This window comes from Myodes glareolus, chromosome 9, assembly GCF_982192425.1.
Source record: "Myodes glareolus chromosome 9, mMyoGla1.1, whole genome shotgun sequence".
Classification (NCBI taxonomy): domain Eukaryota; kingdom Metazoa; phylum Chordata; class Mammalia; order Rodentia; family Cricetidae; genus Myodes; species Myodes glareolus.
In genome coordinates this window covers 25,055,477-25,072,714 of record NC_142034.1, presented here as the reverse complement: position 1 = coordinate 25,072,714, position 17,238 = coordinate 25,055,477, and the positions used below count along the sequence as shown (strand labels likewise).

The following is a 17,238-nucleotide window of genomic DNA, read 5'->3' as shown; positions in this document are numbered from 1 at the left end:
GACTCCTAGGAAGAGGCTAGACAAATGAGGGGAGCCCAAAGAAAGGGTAACATTTACATTTCCCTCTTCCAAACTGGCGATGCTAACAGGTTTTCAAAGACACAGGCTCCCCTGCTGCTTTCTAACATCTTTAAGAGTGCAGTGGGCCAAAGGGAATAAATAGCAGGCAGCTGGTTCCTGGGGAGAGGTGCCCCATGGACGGAACTTCACCCACATCTTGGAGGAAGGTGGGGCCGGGAAGCCTTTCTGATCCCTCTACTCACTTCCTCCTTGATTGCCGGTGTGTTTCAAATTTCCACCAGACCACCTTGTCTTGACCTACTGAAGAGGTGGGGACTGAGGGCTGCCCCCATTCTCCTGTGTTCACTTTCTCCAGCCTCACTTGGGACTGAAGACCGAACTCTGGCTCCCTTCCTTCCATCCCAGCCTGTTTCCATGTAGCAGACCCTTCCTAGGGGAGCAAGAAAGGGAAGCCACAGATTGCAAACCCAGGGGCTCATTTTTCATTCTTTCTGAAACCTTTATATCCTCAGTCCAAGAGGCAGTGTTCCCTTGCGACCTCCAAGCCTGGAATTGTGCATAGCCTGGGTCTTGTATCTTTGTATAACGGATGTTATTTGTACGAAGGGCAGTTCGTAAACAGCACTTGTTCTTTTAATAAAAGAATGTTTTACTAAAAAAAAAAAAATCCAAAGAGAACTTGCTTTGTTTGGCTTTACTGAAGGGAGGGAGATGGGGTGCCAACTGTGGGGGCCTGTGGGAGGAGGAAGACGGGTATATATGGTCAATGACCTTTTTTTCAAATACTTGGAGGAATAGTTTAAACCCGAAAGCATGTCATATGCGGTGCAGGTGAAGATGCAGGCACCCGAACCCTGTTGGGTGATAGATCTCCACACTGCCTGTGTTTCTAAACACTGCCTTCGACTCCGCAGAGCCAGGGTGGCACCTGCGGGCTCCAGGGCTGCATTGCCTGCCCCTCCTGCACGGGGCCGGGCGGCGTCTTCCGGAAGGGGGAGGGGTGGAGGAAGAGGAGCGGAGAGGGTGGCGACCCGGACGCGGCCGCGGCGGTACGCAGATTGGCCATGCGCGGCTTGGGGACGAACCTGCACGCTGTGGTCATGCGCGCGGCCTCGGTGAGCGTCCCCTCTCTGGTGACCCCGGGCCGTTCAGTCCCGCCTCCCCGGCCAGGGCCAGGCTCCGCCCCTCGGCCTCGCGATCCCTCGGGGCAGTCTTTTCTCTAGAGGACTCTCCTAGTGGATGCCAAGACCTGCCTCTACTGCGACCCTTTTCCCAATCTTTTTTGTCGCTCCCACGCCCCCTTAGCCTGTGGTCGTTTCCTTCCCAGATGGGCTTCCGGCGTCCTCCCTTCTCCACTGATTTTATTTTTCTGTTTCCAAATCACATCTGTCTGCCGGCCTTGTCGAAGCTGTGCCAGAGGCGGGAAATCTCCTCTTGGCTGGTGAGTACAAGAACGCCTTCTCTCAGCACACAAGTCCCGTCCATTTCCTGGATCTCAGGGCTACATCGAAGACAGTGACCGGGGACACCCCCGCTCCCAGCCGGGTCTAGGGAAGGTTTGGTGGACCAGAGGGCAGAAGGCAAGTAGCCAAGTCTTCTGGGCTGAGGGGAGGTCAGTCACATGATAAGCCAAGTCCCAGGGTTAGAAGAAGGTAGCTGGGATCATGCAAACTTACAGTATTTCCAAGGTTTGGGATGACCCTGAGCCTCTTATCTTCCCTGGCCATAGGCCCGATGGTTCCCCAAAGAACCAGCCAAGCCCGTGGTGGCACAGAAAACACCCATCAAGTTGGAGCTTGTTGCAGGAAAAACCTACAGGTGGTGTGTATGTGGCCGAAGCAAGAAACAAGTGAGTTATTCCAGTTGCCTTTCACCCAGTTCTATACCGCCCTGAACAAACCTGACCTCAGAAGCTAAGCAGGGGTAGGCCTGGTTAGTGCTTGGATGGGAGATGCGACACACACACTCACACACCCATCTCCACAGCTCCCTCTCTTGCTTGGGGTCAGCATGGGAACTTTCAGCCCATCTTTATTTCCCATCTTTCTGTGTATACCCTGATACAATGGGAGGGCTTGATAGCAAAAGACCCGCTCACAGTGCATCCCTCATGCCCTTCTGAGAAGCATTCGAAGCAGAGACGGGAAGATGCCTGTGCTGTGACTGGCTCAGTCTCCTCTCCTTCCAGCCCCTCCTCCCTGTGTGTACACTTCGGGGCCAGCTCTGGGGCACCAAGGGTTTGAATGTTTTTCCCTCTCCCTCCCCGTGGGCAGCATCTCTGCCACACGCCAGGCTTTGGACCTCACTGCTGGGAAGGTTCTGCCGTCTTCCCCGGGTCTCTCAGCCTGCCCTCTTTTCACCTCAGATATGATTTATTTTGCCTGGTGCCTTCTGAGACCATCCTGCACTGTAGCGGGAGCCTCCCTCTTTCTGGAGAATTCTGCCCTGTTCCCCAGCCCCTGTGATTGGCGTGAGAAGCCCAGATCCCAAGGCTTCCTTTGCCACACTTTTGTTGTGGCCTTTGAACAGATATTCCAGAGGGTGGGGCACTTTCAAGGGCATGCCAGCCTGAGGACTGTGGGTGGGGTAGCTGCACACGCCTACTCTATGCCCTTTAGGAGGGTGTGGGTCTGCCTCTTCTCTCTGGTCCTACAAAGCCTCTCCCCTTTGGGCCTGTCTTCGTCATCCTATTTGGAGGGACATGGTGCATGCATTACTAATGCTACTCCAGGCAGGCAGGTTGACACAGACACCCCTTGCTGTTTTCTGAACTCTGGAAAGGCTGCTGGGCTCTCCCTGGGGGACATTGTGAAGAATGTCACTTTCGTGAGTCAGTGGGGATTCACTCAGCCACTGAAAAAATAAATAAAACAAAACTCAGGGTGGGATGCAGCTCTGTGGTTAGATGTTTGTCTCATGGGCATGGAAGCCTCTGGATCTGTCCCGTGTGGAATGAACAGGGTGACAACACCCGTCTGAAGTCCTAGCACCTGGAAGGTGAAGGCAGGAGAATAAGGGTTAAGGGTCAGCCTCAGGCAGCAGAACCTGTTCAAGGTAGGCCTGGATTGCAGGAGAACTTACCTAAAAATAAAAGAGAACTGGTAAGGGGCTCGGTGGTTCGAGGCGCTTGTCAGAGCAGCTGGCTGACTTGTGTGATCCCAGAGCCCGCAGGGTGAAAGGATAAAACCAACTCCCACATTCGCCCCGTGACTTGTGTGTGGGCACGAGCATGTGCTCGCATGCGCACACATACCAAATTTGAAACATGTAAAAGCCAAACGACAAAAGACTCCATCCAGCCTTGTTTGTATTGACATTGCCTCTACCTGAGGCCCAGTTCCCCTTGTGAATTGTTCTGGCTTTCCCAAAGAAGAACAATGAGAAATACTTATGTTACTGTATGGTGGCCTCATGGCAGCCTTCCTGTGACCCTGATATTGCAGGGCTGGGAACAATAACTGTGGTCAGCGCTCCTCCCACCCCACTCTGACTTCTTTTTCTCCCACCAGCCCTTCTGCGATGGTTCCCACTTCTTCCAGCGCACCGGCCTTTCTCCGCTCAAGTTCAAAGTCCAAGAGACCCGCACAGTGGCCCTGTGTACCTGCAAGGCCACCCAGCGTCCTCCTTACTGCGATGGTACCCACAAGAGTGAGCAGGTACAGAAAGCAGAAGTGGGCTCCCCACTTTGAGGGGTCCCGTGGCTCCTGGCCCTGCTGCAAGCTTCCGCTGTGATGGCCACAGTGCTGAGGCATGGAGGAAGGGTACGTCCAAGGACCATGGCTGCTTGTTAGCAATTGTCCCCTAAAAAACCTGTGGTCTCCTGTTATGTAATTGAGAGCAGGCCTCCTGGTAAAGCTGTCATTAAACAGTGAGGCCTACCCTCTGAGTATCCCTGTGGTTACTGGCAAGGCTCATGCCACCCCTTGCAAGAGAGTATGCATGATCTGTGGAGACAACTGGCCAAAGCAGGGCAGTTCAGATCTACTCAGTCAACATGGTAGGGCTAGGGAGCACCTCCTCCCTCCTCCCTCTGCCCCAAAGAACCACAGGCTCAAGAGTATGCAGCATTTATTACAAAACCAAGAGATACAAATGACCCAGGACAGGTGGGTACAGTCACAGAACCTCAGACTCAGGACATGGCGCAAAGAGACCCCACAGGCTCAGGACCTCACATACCTGAGCCAATACCCTGGTCTCCTCCCCCCACCTCCCCCCATCTATGTACACTTGAGGAAAACCAGGTAGGCAAGGTCGGCCCCTAATAGGTGGTCCACTAGGTAGAGTGGGGTCAGCTTCCACTTTATTTTCTTGTGCTTCTAATGCCTCTGTCCTGTCTCCGCTACGCCTTAGCTAGGGGAGGGGAAGTGGACTAGAAAGCTGTTGGCCTGTGCTTGTCCGGGGTTCCACGCCCCAACCCTTCACTCCAGGCCCCCAGGGAGTGTCACCTCCCTGTCTTGCTAGTAGGGGTTCCTGGGTCAGGGTAGGGTAGAAGGAAAGTCACACATAGACTTTGCAGGGCTGGGGTCTCCCCATAGCCTGAATCTTCTCTTCCATAAAGATAAATGATACAAAGGCCACACACAGGAAAAAAGAAAAAAAAGAAGGGGGGGTGGGGGATAAAAAGGTGGAACCATCTATTCTTTGCACAAGGGCCCCACTGTCCAAGGAGGTGAGGGAAATGCCTTCTCCATGGCCAGTTGATCCTCGCAGCCAGAGGACAAACTGCACTTTTTAAAGGCACTGTCTTAGCAATTCTCTGGACATTCAACAATAGGGGGGGCTTAGAGATAGACCCCATTATCTGGTCAGCTAGGAGACCCAACATGCCCTCTGCCCCGGGAAGTGGAACAAATACAGGGGAGGGCTTTAATACTTCCAGTGGCCTCTTAAGACCACCAGGTACCCCCCCAGAAGAGCAGAGCAAACTACAGAAGACCCCCTAGACACACACACACACACACACACACACACACACACACACACACACACACACACACAGAGTTTGTTTCCTGTGGCATTTAAATTAATCTGGTTGGTCCATAGAAAATAAGTATGTATATTTGGTTTTTCCTATGTACATATATATATTTATATATAGATAGATAGATAGATTTATTTATAAAACCCACCTCCCACTCTGAAGATGGGAGGAACCAGGAAAGTCAAAGGTGGAAAAAGGGGACCAGAAAAAGTAGAAGGGAGGGGGAGAGGTGGCTGCTGCGGGAGAGGGTCCCTTTCCTCAAGTTAAGGGGGGCAAGGAGCTCCGTTAACAGTCATCTTGCGCCCCCTGTTGGTGGAGGATGGCGTTTGCAGGCAGTTCGAAGTGCCCCCGTTGGTAGCAGCTGTGGTCCCACAGGCGGTCGAAGGTGGAGTCGGGGAGGTAGGGTGGGTGGCTGGGGGGCCGTGGGAGCTGGGAGAACCATGGGATGGGGTCGCAGGGCTGGGCAAGGAGGAGGAGGTGGCCGGAAGGGTGGCAGGGCTGGGAGCCTTGTCGCTGACAGACTCACACTCTGATGCCCCGCTGGTGTTGGTGCCCTCTGAAGGAGTGGGCACTGTGGGCAGGGTGAGCCGCTTGCAGGCTGGCTGGACACGGTACTTGAGGGGGAGAGGCCCATTCTGTGGTGAAAAGGAAGAGGCCGGCAATAAGAAAAGAAACTGTCAGCAGAAAGAACAACCAGGGGCCACCCATCCTGGCATCCAAACCAGGACCCAACCAGGAGCAGAGGGGAAGGTCTGAACTTTGAAGAGGAGAGGGGCCTGCAGAGTGGAGAGTCAGATGAGAGCAGACCCAGTGAAGTAAGAGTGTAAGAGACGGAGGCAGGAGTGTAAGGCCACCATATGCCACAGTGGCCACCCTTACTGCTGACCCCAAGTCTGGGTGGTAATAGCCAGCGGAAGGCATCAGCAACAGATGTGGTAGGTATGCCGGTAATCTCAGTACCTGGGATGGCGTGGAAGTGGGGGAGGAGGACTGGACCTCATACCAAGTTTGAGGCTAGCCAAAGAGAGAACCTATCTCAAACAAACAAACAAACAAAATGGCCCAGCGCTGACCTGGTATGATGAGCCACCAGGGCCAGGCCTGGCTCCAGAGACCATAAGAGGGTGTCTCATGTCGCTGTGGCCACTGACCAATGCCAGGCTCAGTAAGACCTCCTCCCTGGGACTGCCCCCATCTTGTACCACCTGCTCACAGGCTCACCCTCCGCCAGGGGTAGATGTAAGCAATGTCCATGAGGGTATAATATTCCTTCAGGGGCTCATCTTCATAGAGGATCTCCACCTGGAGGGGAAAATGTCACCTTGAGGCCTGGCAGCTGCACCCCTGGCTGCCAGGGTGGGAGTCCCAGGGGGTTGGATGTGAGCAAACCAAAAGGTGGCTTGCAGGAGGCTCCTCCTTCCTGTAGATGTGACTTCCCTTCCAGAATGTCCCTCAACCTGCTCCTAGAGAGCCAGCAAGGCCAAAGGGACCCCCTTGACTGAGGTCCTTGCCTGTGATGGCCCTGTCCCTGCATCTGCCCTAACTGGTGAATGCAACAGTGCCTACTGTCTCCCTGTCCCAGGTGTGGGCTAAGGGAAGCCTTCGCAGGAGCAGAATCTCAGAGTGTGTCAAAGAAGCAGGGTCGGCTGACTCAGAGACCTACAAGGGAGCCCGTGTTACCGTGTCCAAGAGCTCCCTGACCATCGTTTTCTTTTTTTTTTAAGATTTATTTATTTATTTATTTATTTATTATGTGTACAGTGTTCTGCCTGCATGTGTGACTCCAGGCCAGAGAGAGCACCAGATCTCATTACGGATGGTTGTGAGCTACCATGTGGTTACTGGGAATTGAACTCAGGACCTCTGGAAGAGCAGTCAGTGCTCTTAGCCTCTGAGTCATCTCTCCAGTCCCCCTCCATTTTTTTCAATTTATTTAACTTATTTCTTTTATGTGCATTGGTATGAAGGTGTCAGATCCCCTGCAACTGGAGTTACAGACAGTTATGAGCTGCTATGTGGATGCTGGGGATTGTACCCAGGTCCTCTGGGAGAGCAGCCAGTGCTCTTAACCATTGAGCCATTTCTCCAGTCTCCCTGACCCTTTTGAAGGCCCAACATTTTTTTTGCACGCACACTTCCCTGGTCTTGGGCCTTTTGCACACCAACTACAACAATTACAGACTATCTTATCCTAAACAACTGGGCTAGCCTACCCGTTGCTGCAGGTCCAGCTATAGAACCATGTGATGGATGGGATGCCCACCAACCAGACACATTGATGGACCCCCGATGTCTGAGACGGTGCAGGCATTCACCTTGTACTTGCTGGGTACGTCCATTTTGTTGCGGAGAAACTTTGCAAGGTGCATGACCGTCATGGCTGCTGGGCACCGCAGGAAGCGCACCCCTGTCTGTGGGGAAGAGGTCCCAGTGAGAAGGTCTATCCACGGCACTCTCGGCTCACAGCTCACTCCTGTGAAGGCCCCAGCGCTCACTCACCTTCTCCTTGTCCCCATCCCCGTTCTCCATGAGGCTCTTCTTCTCCTCTCGGTCCCTGGAGGAGACAGAAAGGAGCAGAAGATTGTGCACTTGCTGGGTCAAATGCACAGGTCTGACGGGGTCTTGGAGGATGGGCCAGGGTGAAAAAAGGGCTTAGGTTGAACTTGCCTGACTCCTTCGTAGAACTCAATGGAAAGACTGACAATCTCATCATCGCCCAGAGCCCCCTTCTCCTGCTCTAGGACCTCGCCGCGGTCCTCGTTGGAGCCATTAGGGACTGTAGAGGGAGACAGCTCAGAGGGGTTGGTCAAAGATAGAGCAAGGGACTGAGGACCTAGGGAATGGGAGTCGGTGGCTCAGAGGCTGAGCCCTACCCCCTCTGGACAACACTGTCTAGCAGGGAGGTCTGGTGGAAATGGGAGGGCCAAAGCTGGTACCCTCAACCCTCACAGCTGGGGCAGCCCTAGGCTCTCAGGTTGCCCTCAGGAACCAGAACATGCTTGAGCGTGGGCACACTCACCCTCCGTCAGGGGGTATGCCGCATAAAAGTCCCGACGCCGTTTCATCTCATCTAGAGGAAGGAGGCGGGCATGAGCGGGCAACAGCTGGGAAATGGGGGAGGTGAGCAGGACAACACAGGGGCTCGGGGTACCTTTAAAAAGCCCAGGCACCAACTTGTAGACAATGTCCTGGAGGGTTTTGTCCGACCTGGGAAGGAATGTACATGAACGTTAGCAGCCATGGGACCTTCATCCCTCCAGCCAGGGATCAGCATTGTACCCCTTTAAACCCAGCACCCAGGCATGCAGGTTCTCAGTTGGGCATTTCTTAGCCTAGGTCAAGCTGGAAGCCACTGGGAGGCAGGATAAGGGGATACAAGCCCACCTGATGCTCAGGAGTGGTCGGGTTTTATGAACCTGGACGTCACACATGGGGCAATATTTGTTGGTCTCCAAGTAGCGCACGATGCAGGTTTTGCAGACTTGGGGTGTGGACAGAGAGAGGACAATCAGAACCCCTTTCTGCCCAGACCTATGCTTCCATTCGGCCTTCCCTTCCCACCAGGACCCAGGAGCTCAGGACTGCTCCCAGACCCAAGGTGGCAGTGTGCTCACACATCTGGCCTGTTGCGCCTTGTCTACCCTTAGGCCCAATGTCTCTGTGTGAAACAGGAGGGTGTCCTTGTCCTGCCTAACATACACAGTGTGCCAAGCCTTAGGCTCCTCCTTGCCAGCCTGCTAAGACATCCCACGGGTCCTGGATCTCTTGTGACCGATCTGACAGTGCAAGTGAGTGACCCCTAAGCCTTCAGGGGTCAAACTTCAGGCAGAGCTATCAGAGAAAGGGGAGGTTTCTAATACTGTCCCTGGAATGAACTGGGTCCAGGATTACCCCCACTTTGTCCCTCCTTGGCAGTTTCTGGGTGACCCAGGGTCCGCTCTCCAGTGTCCCCAGGCAGCGTCCCCACCCTGAGCACCCCAGCACTGAACTCACAGGAATGCAAGCACTCCACAATGGTGGTGGCGTCGATGAAATAGCCCCCACAGAGGGCACACATGAGGTGAGGGTTCAGCTCCGTGATTTTAATCCGTGTGGTTCGATGCATGATGCCAGGGGTCAGGACTGAGGAGACTTGGGAAGTGTCACCCTGGGAAACAGAAATGGGATCAGAAACCCAGCCGCCCTCAGCCACTTCCCCACACTGCTTCCATCAATATAGCTTTCCTGAGCCCACGCCCCATCCCATCCCATACCCCCCCCCCCCCCCCCGTCTCAGATGTGAAACCAGACACATGTTTGAGACTGGCTGTTTCTGGGCCTCCCTCTGAGTGTTCACTGGGTGTTAGGGGCTCGGGAAGCTTCTGTAACTCTGAGAAATAAGATGAGATGGTCGTGGACCATCTCAGACGCAATAGGAAAGACTGAAGTCAGACCCTAAGAAGCACTAACCAACTCCTGACGATAGATGTGGGAGGGTGGGAAAATGAAAGGTAACGGTGCTTTAAAGATCTTCCTGGGATCCACTGCCGGCGGGCAGTGGCGCACATCTTTAATCCCAGCACTTGGGAGGCAGACAGGTGGAGCGAGTTCAAGGGTAGGTTCCCAAAGCTATACAGAGAAACCCTGTCTCAACCGCCCAGCCCCGCAAAGATCTTTCTGGGAGCCATGGGCCTGTGAGAGGGCTCACCAGGTAAAGGTGATTGCAGTCAAGCCTAGTGACCCCCACATGATGGTGGAAGGAGAGAAAAAAACAAGGGCTGCAAGTTGTCCTTTGACTACTTGCAAATACACACACACACACACACACACACACACACACACACACGTGCGCGCACTAAATGTAATAAATTTTTTTTTCTTATTAATACAGTATTTATTTGTCTTCTCTCTGTCAAACCCTGAGCCAATCCCTTTGGTACAGGAAAAGGAACATACAGGGCAGATGGGACACAATTATGGGACGTGGAAGTGGAGACACCTGCTTCACATGGTGAAAAGGATGAGAAAGGCCACCGTTAGGTGAAAGAGCCCCAAGGCCTCTGAGAGGGCAAAGCCCAGAATGGCGTAGGAGAAGAGCTGTTGCTTCAGAGAAGGGTTCCTGGCGTAACCAATGATGAGGCTCCCCAAAACAGTTCCAATCCCAGCCCCAGCCACCCCAACAATGAACTTGGCGGCTGTGTCGATGTCCCTGGAAATGACACTGGTTTGGAAGCTGCAGCTAGGGACAAGTGAGGTCAAAGGACAAGAGACTGTCAAACCGCCTCATCTGTCCGTGTCTGTGGGTTCAGCTCCACTGCAGACAGTGGACGACTCAGCAGCTGAGAGGCGCTCCTGACCAAGGAGTGGGTGGAGATGGATTTGGAACAGGCATACATTTTCAGGGGTGAGGGGCCAAGGCAAGAGAGCTGCTCCCAGGGTAGAGAAGACAGAGCAAAAAATTTTAACAATATTCCTGATTCCAACCATATCCATTCAAGTGGTCAAATATTTACCAAGTACTAACAGCTATGAGAAATTGTCCAGACAACCCCGTTCACGTACCAAAATGAATTGCTGCCCCAGCAATGAGAGATTTGTCATGGGGAAGCCTTGAGGGACATTAGGACACAGGCCCATCACACTCCCTCCTCTACTGTCCCTGGACACATACAGCTCCTTGCAAGGCTACCATGTGCTGACCTGGCCTTCTGGCTGGGAACCCTGAAGCTGGTTTTCATTATGTCCCAAGTTATGAAGGAGCTGCAGGCCCAGCCTGGCACTGCAGGCCTAGCCTGGCACTGGACTCTACAGGTAGTCCAAGAGCCTGGTAAGAAGACCTTTACTGCCCTATGTGAGAACCACCCCACAGTATCCACCCCCCAATAGCACACTGAGTGCTCTCCAGTGTGTGCGTGGTTCAGGGACCTACTCTCATGAACACACAGAATTGCTTCATATGCCGCTGGGACCCCACCACATCCTAATGTGGTGACTTCTCCCACCCATTCACAGCCTACCACCACCAAACCACAGACTCTCCTAGACACCTGCCAAACCTGGGCAGCGAGCATTCTCTGTCCCCAGCTCTCCAGTGCACCTGGCCAGGCCCTAGCAAGCCAAGGTCGTTTCAAAGCTGGCTCTGACTCTGGGCTGGAGGAGGCTGCCTCTTTCCGTCTCTCCCACAGCAGAAGTCCAGGAGCCGGGCTTGAGAGGCTGGCTAAGCCCCAGCGACTCCTTTACAACATACATCCTTCTCTTTTCCAGAAAGATTTCTAAAGCCACCACGCTGGCTTTTCTAGGACAAGAAATTCACAGCCAGGATCAGCAGTTTCTATAGAGACCCCAGGATGAGCCTGGCCTGGACCCAAACAGCCAATAAGGCCCCAGGGCACCTGGCCAGAGACGAATAGATGGAGAGACACAAAGGCCACACTTGGGACAGACACGGAACTGCAGAAAAGAAAGGGGGACAAGCCAGCCAGAGGCAGTGAGGCAGCCACCCCTGGCCTACAAAATTTCTGCCCCTATAGGTGGCCCTAGCTGGTCTTCCCTGCATGGGTCCCCCTTCACAATTTCAAAGAGGCTGTTGGCTACTCTACTGTTTAGTTGTTTCCATGGTAACATAGTCCCTGGCAAGAAGCCCAAATATTATTACAACCATCCAGAGGATAGAAGAAACTCCAAGTGGCTGTCTCTTTGAGCGTGGGTAATAGCCACGGTGGTACGTGCTGTCTGGGCTTCCAAAGGTACGTCATGTGACTGCTTGCCTTGTGTGTGCCTGCGTCCAGAGGCACACAGAGACGTAAGCTGTATCAGAGTAGGATCCAGCCAGGGAATCTCGGTTGCTACGGTAAGGTGTCCCCCCCCACATGTGCAATACAAAACACACACACACACACACGAATATATGCGTTCTTCACAATGCCTCAGCCACTTCAGGCACACGCTCACTTCATTAGCAGATAGAGAAGCCACACAAACCCCACTCAGTTCATCTTTCTTAGGTTTCACACAAGAGCAGCCCCCAGGTCCCACTTTGGGCTCAGTCAGGGTAGTGAGGGAAGGAGATGCTATGGACTGAAAAGCTCCTTGTCTCCCCTGGGAGCAGAGAGCCTCCATGTTCCCCATCCCCAGGGGCCTCAGAAAGCCACAAGAGGCACTGATTGGCTCCTCACCTGATTGCCATGGTTACCTGCAGGGCCCTGTCAGCAGGTGCCAAGAGTGTCTGTAAACAGGAGGTCTGAGTTCCCAGAGCATCCCCTTCCCATTTCCCTGCCCAGCATCAGGACCTGTATTCCTTCTTCCCCATGCAAGTGGCTGTGGTGCTGGGGGAAGAAGAGGGAAAGGAATGATGCACTGCATCACTGTGGAGGAGACAGCCTGGAGGGGACAGCCAAAAGAGACAAAGGGCCCATGGAAGGAAAAGGGAAAGGCAGAGGTCCCAAGAAGCAGAAAAGGGGCAGAGGTCATTTGCAGCTGGTCTCTGTGAAGCTGAAGAGGCTAGTCCCAACTACATCTGTTTAACACCCCCTACACACACACACACACACACACACACACACACACACACACACACATACGCCGTGCACACGTGGCTTTATCTGAAGTCTTGGTCTCTGTTCTTTTTGGCCCTAGCTCTTGACTCCCAGGGGCCCCAGGCAGAAAAGGGGCTTGGTCAGCACCTAGCTAGCAGTCCATTGCCATCTGAGCCCATCTGTGTCTCTCCCCCATGCTCCCAGCCCCTGCTGACAGACGCCTCCCATCTCTCCAGGGAACCAGACTTCCTTCTCTCCTGTAGGTAGGTGCTGGCCTCTGTCAAGCAGAGAGAGGTCCCAGGGACACCAGCCACAGCCCTCCGCCTCGCTGGTGCACCAAAACAAGCCCCAGGTCGTGAGAGGTCATTCAAGGTCACATCCTGGCACTTGACTAGCAGAGGTGGAGGTGATCTTTGAATGCCTGTTATGCAGTCTTCTCATTTTACAGATGTGACTTGGCCAAGGTCACACAGCTAAACGGGGGCAATGCTCAGACCAGTATCTGCCAGCCTCCTATTGTAATGCTCTTCCTACTTTGGTACCCAGAGGGTGCTGCTTACTCCACAGAGCCAGTGGTAGAAGGGTGGAGGGTAGTTACTTAGCGGGCAGGAAGCCCCATACACTGGGCCTGCTGAAAGGGAGGCAAAAGTTAATGCCCACACCACTCCCACAGTATGGGTAGAAACTGAGGCACCATAGGAACAGAATAAGCCAGAGTATAGTGTGTAGACAGAATTCCTAGTGTTGGTTCCTCTTCTAGGTTCATAGTTCCAATTAAGCAGAACTTGTGTGTTCATGTATGGACCAGCCCACCCTCTCATCTTTTCCTGCCCTTTGACACAGGAAAAAGGCTGGAAGCCCCCCTTCCCCACCACTCGGCTCCTGACGACAATTTAAAAGAAAAAAAAAAAGGAAAATAATAGTAGTTAAAAAAAACAACAACAACAACAACAAACCCAAAGAATATACGCAGGGCAACAACTGCAAGACACATGCCTATCCAGAGCCAGACACACCCCCTTCATCTCCTGTCCACAGCACCCAGAACCAGATAAGAACAGTCACACAGAAGGCACACAGACACTTGGCCAGACACACACCACCACATACGCAGCTAGTCAGGAGTCAGACTCCCACTCCACAGATGCAGAAATCATTCCCATCTACCCCATCGCATGCCGCCTGAAACCGGAGCCACCAACATTAATTAACCTTCTATGAACCCCTGGTCTTCTCGGGGTAAATTATAATTTAAGCCTTCCAGCAACAAAGGCAGTTCGACCCCCAGCTCTGCTCTGGGGCCAGAGGCTGGAGGGCTACGGTTGACATCTGACCTATACAATATGTAACCTCTTCCACTTCAGGCTCTCTCTGTTCCCATGGCAACAGCTCCATCAACCAAGATCTCAGGGAGTCATTTCCCTCCTCTCTGCTCACCTCCCAATAGTTCAACTTGAACAGAAACAGGCGACAGCCGGACTGGATCGTGGAGTCTGTTTCCTACCGCATAGCAAACACAGGTTCTAAGTGCACAAGCCCCAACCTTAAACCAGGGGAGCCCCTGGGAAAACCTCTCCACCAAACGCTGCAACAGAGCTGGCTTTATGCTCCTCCGATTACAGTAATAACATCTTGGAGCAGGGAAAGGGATGTGTGTGTGTGTGTGTGGGGGGGGGGGTCATGAGTTTCAGGAACACTGCAACTGCAAGAAGTCCAGAGTGGGAGGCCCAGGACTGTGTGAGCTGGCTAAGAGAAACCCCTCCCTCAGTGAGAGGGAGCCAAGAGAGACCGAGGCAGCATGGGGGATGGCGGGAGCAAGGCTGGGGGCCAGGAGAGACAAAGAGGCGGGGAAAACTCTTAAGTATATAACACCTGTATATACTTAAACATTTCATATTCACACATACATACCCTCCTCACTCAAGCCAAGCATGGCAATTTTAGGTAGACCCGGGGAGTGTGGGGGGGGGGGCTTGACTAGAAGCCCCTAGGAGACAAGAAGGGTGCGGGGTGTCTGCAGGCCCAGGGTTCCCCAGCTTTCAGAGCTATTTACGCCAGGGCTCAGGGAAGAAAGAGTAGCCGCTTCCATTTGCTCCCGCTGCTCCATGGAAAAAGGACCAGCTCATCAGACCCCTTGGCCACTACTGGTGAAAGGGAGAGAGCATGCTAAATCTCTCCTCGTTCCCATTCTACCCGCTCCACCCCTGTTTCCCCCGGAGCTCAGGTCAAAGGATCAGGCACCCCAGTGACCGAGTGGCCACTCCCTCCTTTCCCTAGAGCCAAACTTTGGTGGGGCCCCAGGAGGGACGTAGGGGGAAAAGCTCTGGCGAGGTGGTTCAGGGAGGGGGCGGGGCGCCTCGCACCAGGACTGGGGAAAGGGACCTCTGGGGGAGGTGCCCAAGATCCGGACCCCAGCAGTTAGGGCGCCCTCCCCCGGCCTCGCAGCCACCAGAAGGCCAAGTCCCCTTCCTCCAGTCCTCGCGCGTCTACCACGCTCACTGCCCACGCGAGAGGCGACCCTTGCCCGACTCGGAGGGGGCTGATCTGCCAGAGCCAATCTGTTCCGGCTGGTGGAGACACTGGGGTGGGGGTGAGACCCACCCTAGCGAGTGTCCCCAAAGCCCTCGTGGCCGCCCGGACCCTCCCCCTCGATACCTCGCGAGCAGGGTCTTAGCAGGGGGCTGCTGCACAAAGAGGAGGTGGTCGAGGGAGACGCCAAATCGTTAAGAGGGGGAATCCACTTCGGCCATCTTGGAAGGGAGGAAAGGAAAAAAAGAGAGAGAGAGAGAGAGACCGGGAACGGGAGAAAGAAAGGCGGACGGGGCGAGCTTGGACAGCGGCTGGCGGGGCGGGAAGGGGACGCGATCGGCAGGCCAGGCCGGGGCTCCCGGCTCCCACTGGGGTCTGCGGGGAAAGGTGGACCGGCCAGAGTCGCCAGCCCCAAACGCTTACGAGGTAGCAAGGAGGCAGGCGCGAGTCGGCGTCCGCTTACCTGGCTTCGGGGTCCGGTGGGTCTCGGGGAGGGGGGGATGGGAGGGAGGGAGGGAAGGGAGGGGAGGGGGGGCCACAGCCCTGTCGCTCGTTCGGTCGGCGGGAGGGGAGAAACCTATGGTAAGAAAGGAGTTTGTAAGAGCAGCTTGGGGTGGGAGGGAGAGTGGGGAGGGGAGGGGACGAGAGGGGAGGGGAGGGGCCGTGGAGGGGGGGCGACAAAATGGCTTTTTTCCTACAGACAAGAGTAGGTCCCGCCCACTACTCACCCACGTGACCTCATTCCTTCAGGATGTTTGCAGAGAGGGAAAGAGGAGGGGAGAGGCTAGCTTAGCTGCTCTTCACCGTGTTCTCCGTGCTCTGGGCTTCCCCTAAACCCGAGACCCCTTTTATCCAAACAGATCCCTTGAACCCGGAGGAAAGATCCTGTTGTGTTACCTCCAGTCATGATACCTCCTCTTCCTAAAATAAGTGGGTCCCCCCCTCTCCCACCGACCCTGCGACCCCTACTCTAGCTGGGGAGCTTGAAAAATAGTTGAGATGCAGACTGGGCGGAAATGTGTTTTGCAGTACCCGATGCCTCGCCGCCACCGAAGGGCGTTTAGGCTGGGGACACGGCGCCGGCGGCCACGCGTCCGAGCGAGGTTTACTCACTCCAGCTGACATTCCCTTGAGATTCCTAAGTGTGTATGTGCGTGTGAGAGAGACCCGTAGCGTGTCCGTTCCCCTCTCCCCCGAAACGGCGGAGCACCTCGCAGGGAGCGCACGGTGGCCGGGGGGCTTGGCTGTGGACGAGGCTGGCGCGCTCGGCGTGCTCGGGCGGAGAAGAATGGAACGCAATCCGAGGCGGGGAGAGCAGCCCGAGACACGAACTCGGGCGCTGGGCCAGAGACACAATAGCCGAATTCGAGAGGGCCGGGCGCAGTAGGAAGCGAGGAGTCGAGAGAGGACGCGCGCCTTTTCGCCGCCGGTGCGCCTCCCTCCCTGCCGCGGGGGAGCCAGCGAGCGTGAAGGCGGCCGGTGCCAGCCGACTCCGATGGTCACTCTCGGCTCCACCCAGCGCTTGCTCTCGGGTCCCCAGCGGCCCCGGCCCCAGGCGGGAGAGGAAGGAGAGCTGAAAGAGACGGCGCCGAGGAAGCGAATCGATTCTGCGTTACCACGAGAACCTTGGGCCTCATTAGGTCGCTCGATTTCGCTTATTCGTTCCTTCTGATTTATTGGGAGTATTCACTTGACTTTCCCTCCAAAGGGCTCTATTATCCGGCCTCAAATGCCTTTAAGCGCCAGGACTGTGGATTGGCTCGAGTAGGGAACGAATCTTCGTTGAGCTTCGGAGCGCCCGCCTCCTTTCCTTGTCCCACGCCTAAAGCAGCTCCGAAGTTGGGGGCCTCCGGACAGTGTGCTTTTTGCACGCTGGCTTACGAGGAGCCCTGTGACCCCACCAGTTTCAGCCCTCAGCCCTAGCTGAATGAGGGTTCAGAGGAAGGGCGGGAGAAATTTCCGCCTACACAGGGTGATCCCAGGGCGAGTGGGAGAGGCCCCGGGATAATCGGTCACCTGCTACCTTCCCAGTCCCTTTATCGGGTATCAGGAGCTCATAGGCTCGAGTGGAAAGGGGGCTCGAATTAGACACGCCCACTGTCATCAAGACCAGTAGGTCACCGCATCTTGGACTCTGCTGTAACGACCCCAAGTGCTCAGCACGAAGGGTACCGCAACAGGGACCCCGTC

The 17,238-nt window shown here is 54.8% G+C and overlaps 2 protein-coding genes and 1 pseudogene across 7 annotated transcripts; 1 reads left to right on the top strand and 2 right to left on the bottom strand.

The window, feature by feature from the left end:
* Window positions 1–1,024: 1,024 nt before the first annotated feature.
* On the top strand, window positions 1,025–3,899 carry Cisd3 (CDGSH iron sulfur domain 3). Of its 2 annotated transcripts, XM_085695733.2 has the most exons (4): window positions 1,025–1,136; window positions 1,430–1,462; window positions 1,751–1,870; window positions 3,531–3,899. In XM_085695733.2, the coding sequence occupies exons 1-4, from the start codon at window positions 1,086–1,088 to the stop codon at window positions 3,708–3,710; spliced, it is 384 nt and encodes a 127-aa protein (XP_085551859.1). In that variant the 5' UTR covers window positions 1,025–1,085; the 3' UTR covers window positions 3,711–3,899. The 2 variants fall into 2 exon arrangements, with proteins under 2 accessions (XP_085551859.1, XP_048306824.1); XM_048450867.3 differs by lacking the exon at window positions 1,025–1,136 and having other exon boundaries at window positions 1,193–1,462.
* A 173-nt stretch (window positions 3,900–4,072) lies between these two features.
* Window positions 4,073–15,643, bottom strand: Pcgf2 (polycomb group ring finger 2). Of its 5 annotated transcripts, XM_048450864.3 has the most exons (11): window positions 14,431–15,134; window positions 13,957–14,019; window positions 8,999–9,152; window positions 8,390–8,486; window positions 8,157–8,212; window positions 8,025–8,075; window positions 7,673–7,838; window positions 7,505–7,559; window positions 7,321–7,416; window positions 6,227–6,307; window positions 4,073–5,640 (listed from the first exon to the last, which is right to left on the bottom strand). In XM_048450864.3, exons 3-11 carry the CDS (start codon window positions 9,108–9,110, stop codon window positions 5,269–5,271), a joined length of 1,086 nt encoding a protein of 361 aa, XP_048306821.3. In that variant the 5' UTR covers window positions 9,111–9,152; window positions 13,957–14,019; window positions 14,431–15,134; the 3' UTR covers window positions 4,073–5,268. The 5 variants fall into 5 exon arrangements, with proteins under 5 accessions (XP_048306821.3, XP_048306819.3, XP_085551858.2 ...); XM_048450862.3 differs by lacking the exons at window positions 13,957–14,019; window positions 14,431–15,134 and adding an exon at window positions 15,512–15,643; XM_085695732.2 differs by lacking the exons at window positions 13,957–14,019; window positions 14,431–15,134 and adding an exon at window positions 15,512–15,642 and having other exon boundaries at window positions 7,673–7,781.
* LOC125411019 (ATP synthase F(0) complex subunit C2, mitochondrial pseudogene) lies at window positions 9,400–12,153 on the bottom strand (annotated as a pseudogene).
* Window positions 15,644–17,238: the final 1,595 nt, after the last annotated feature.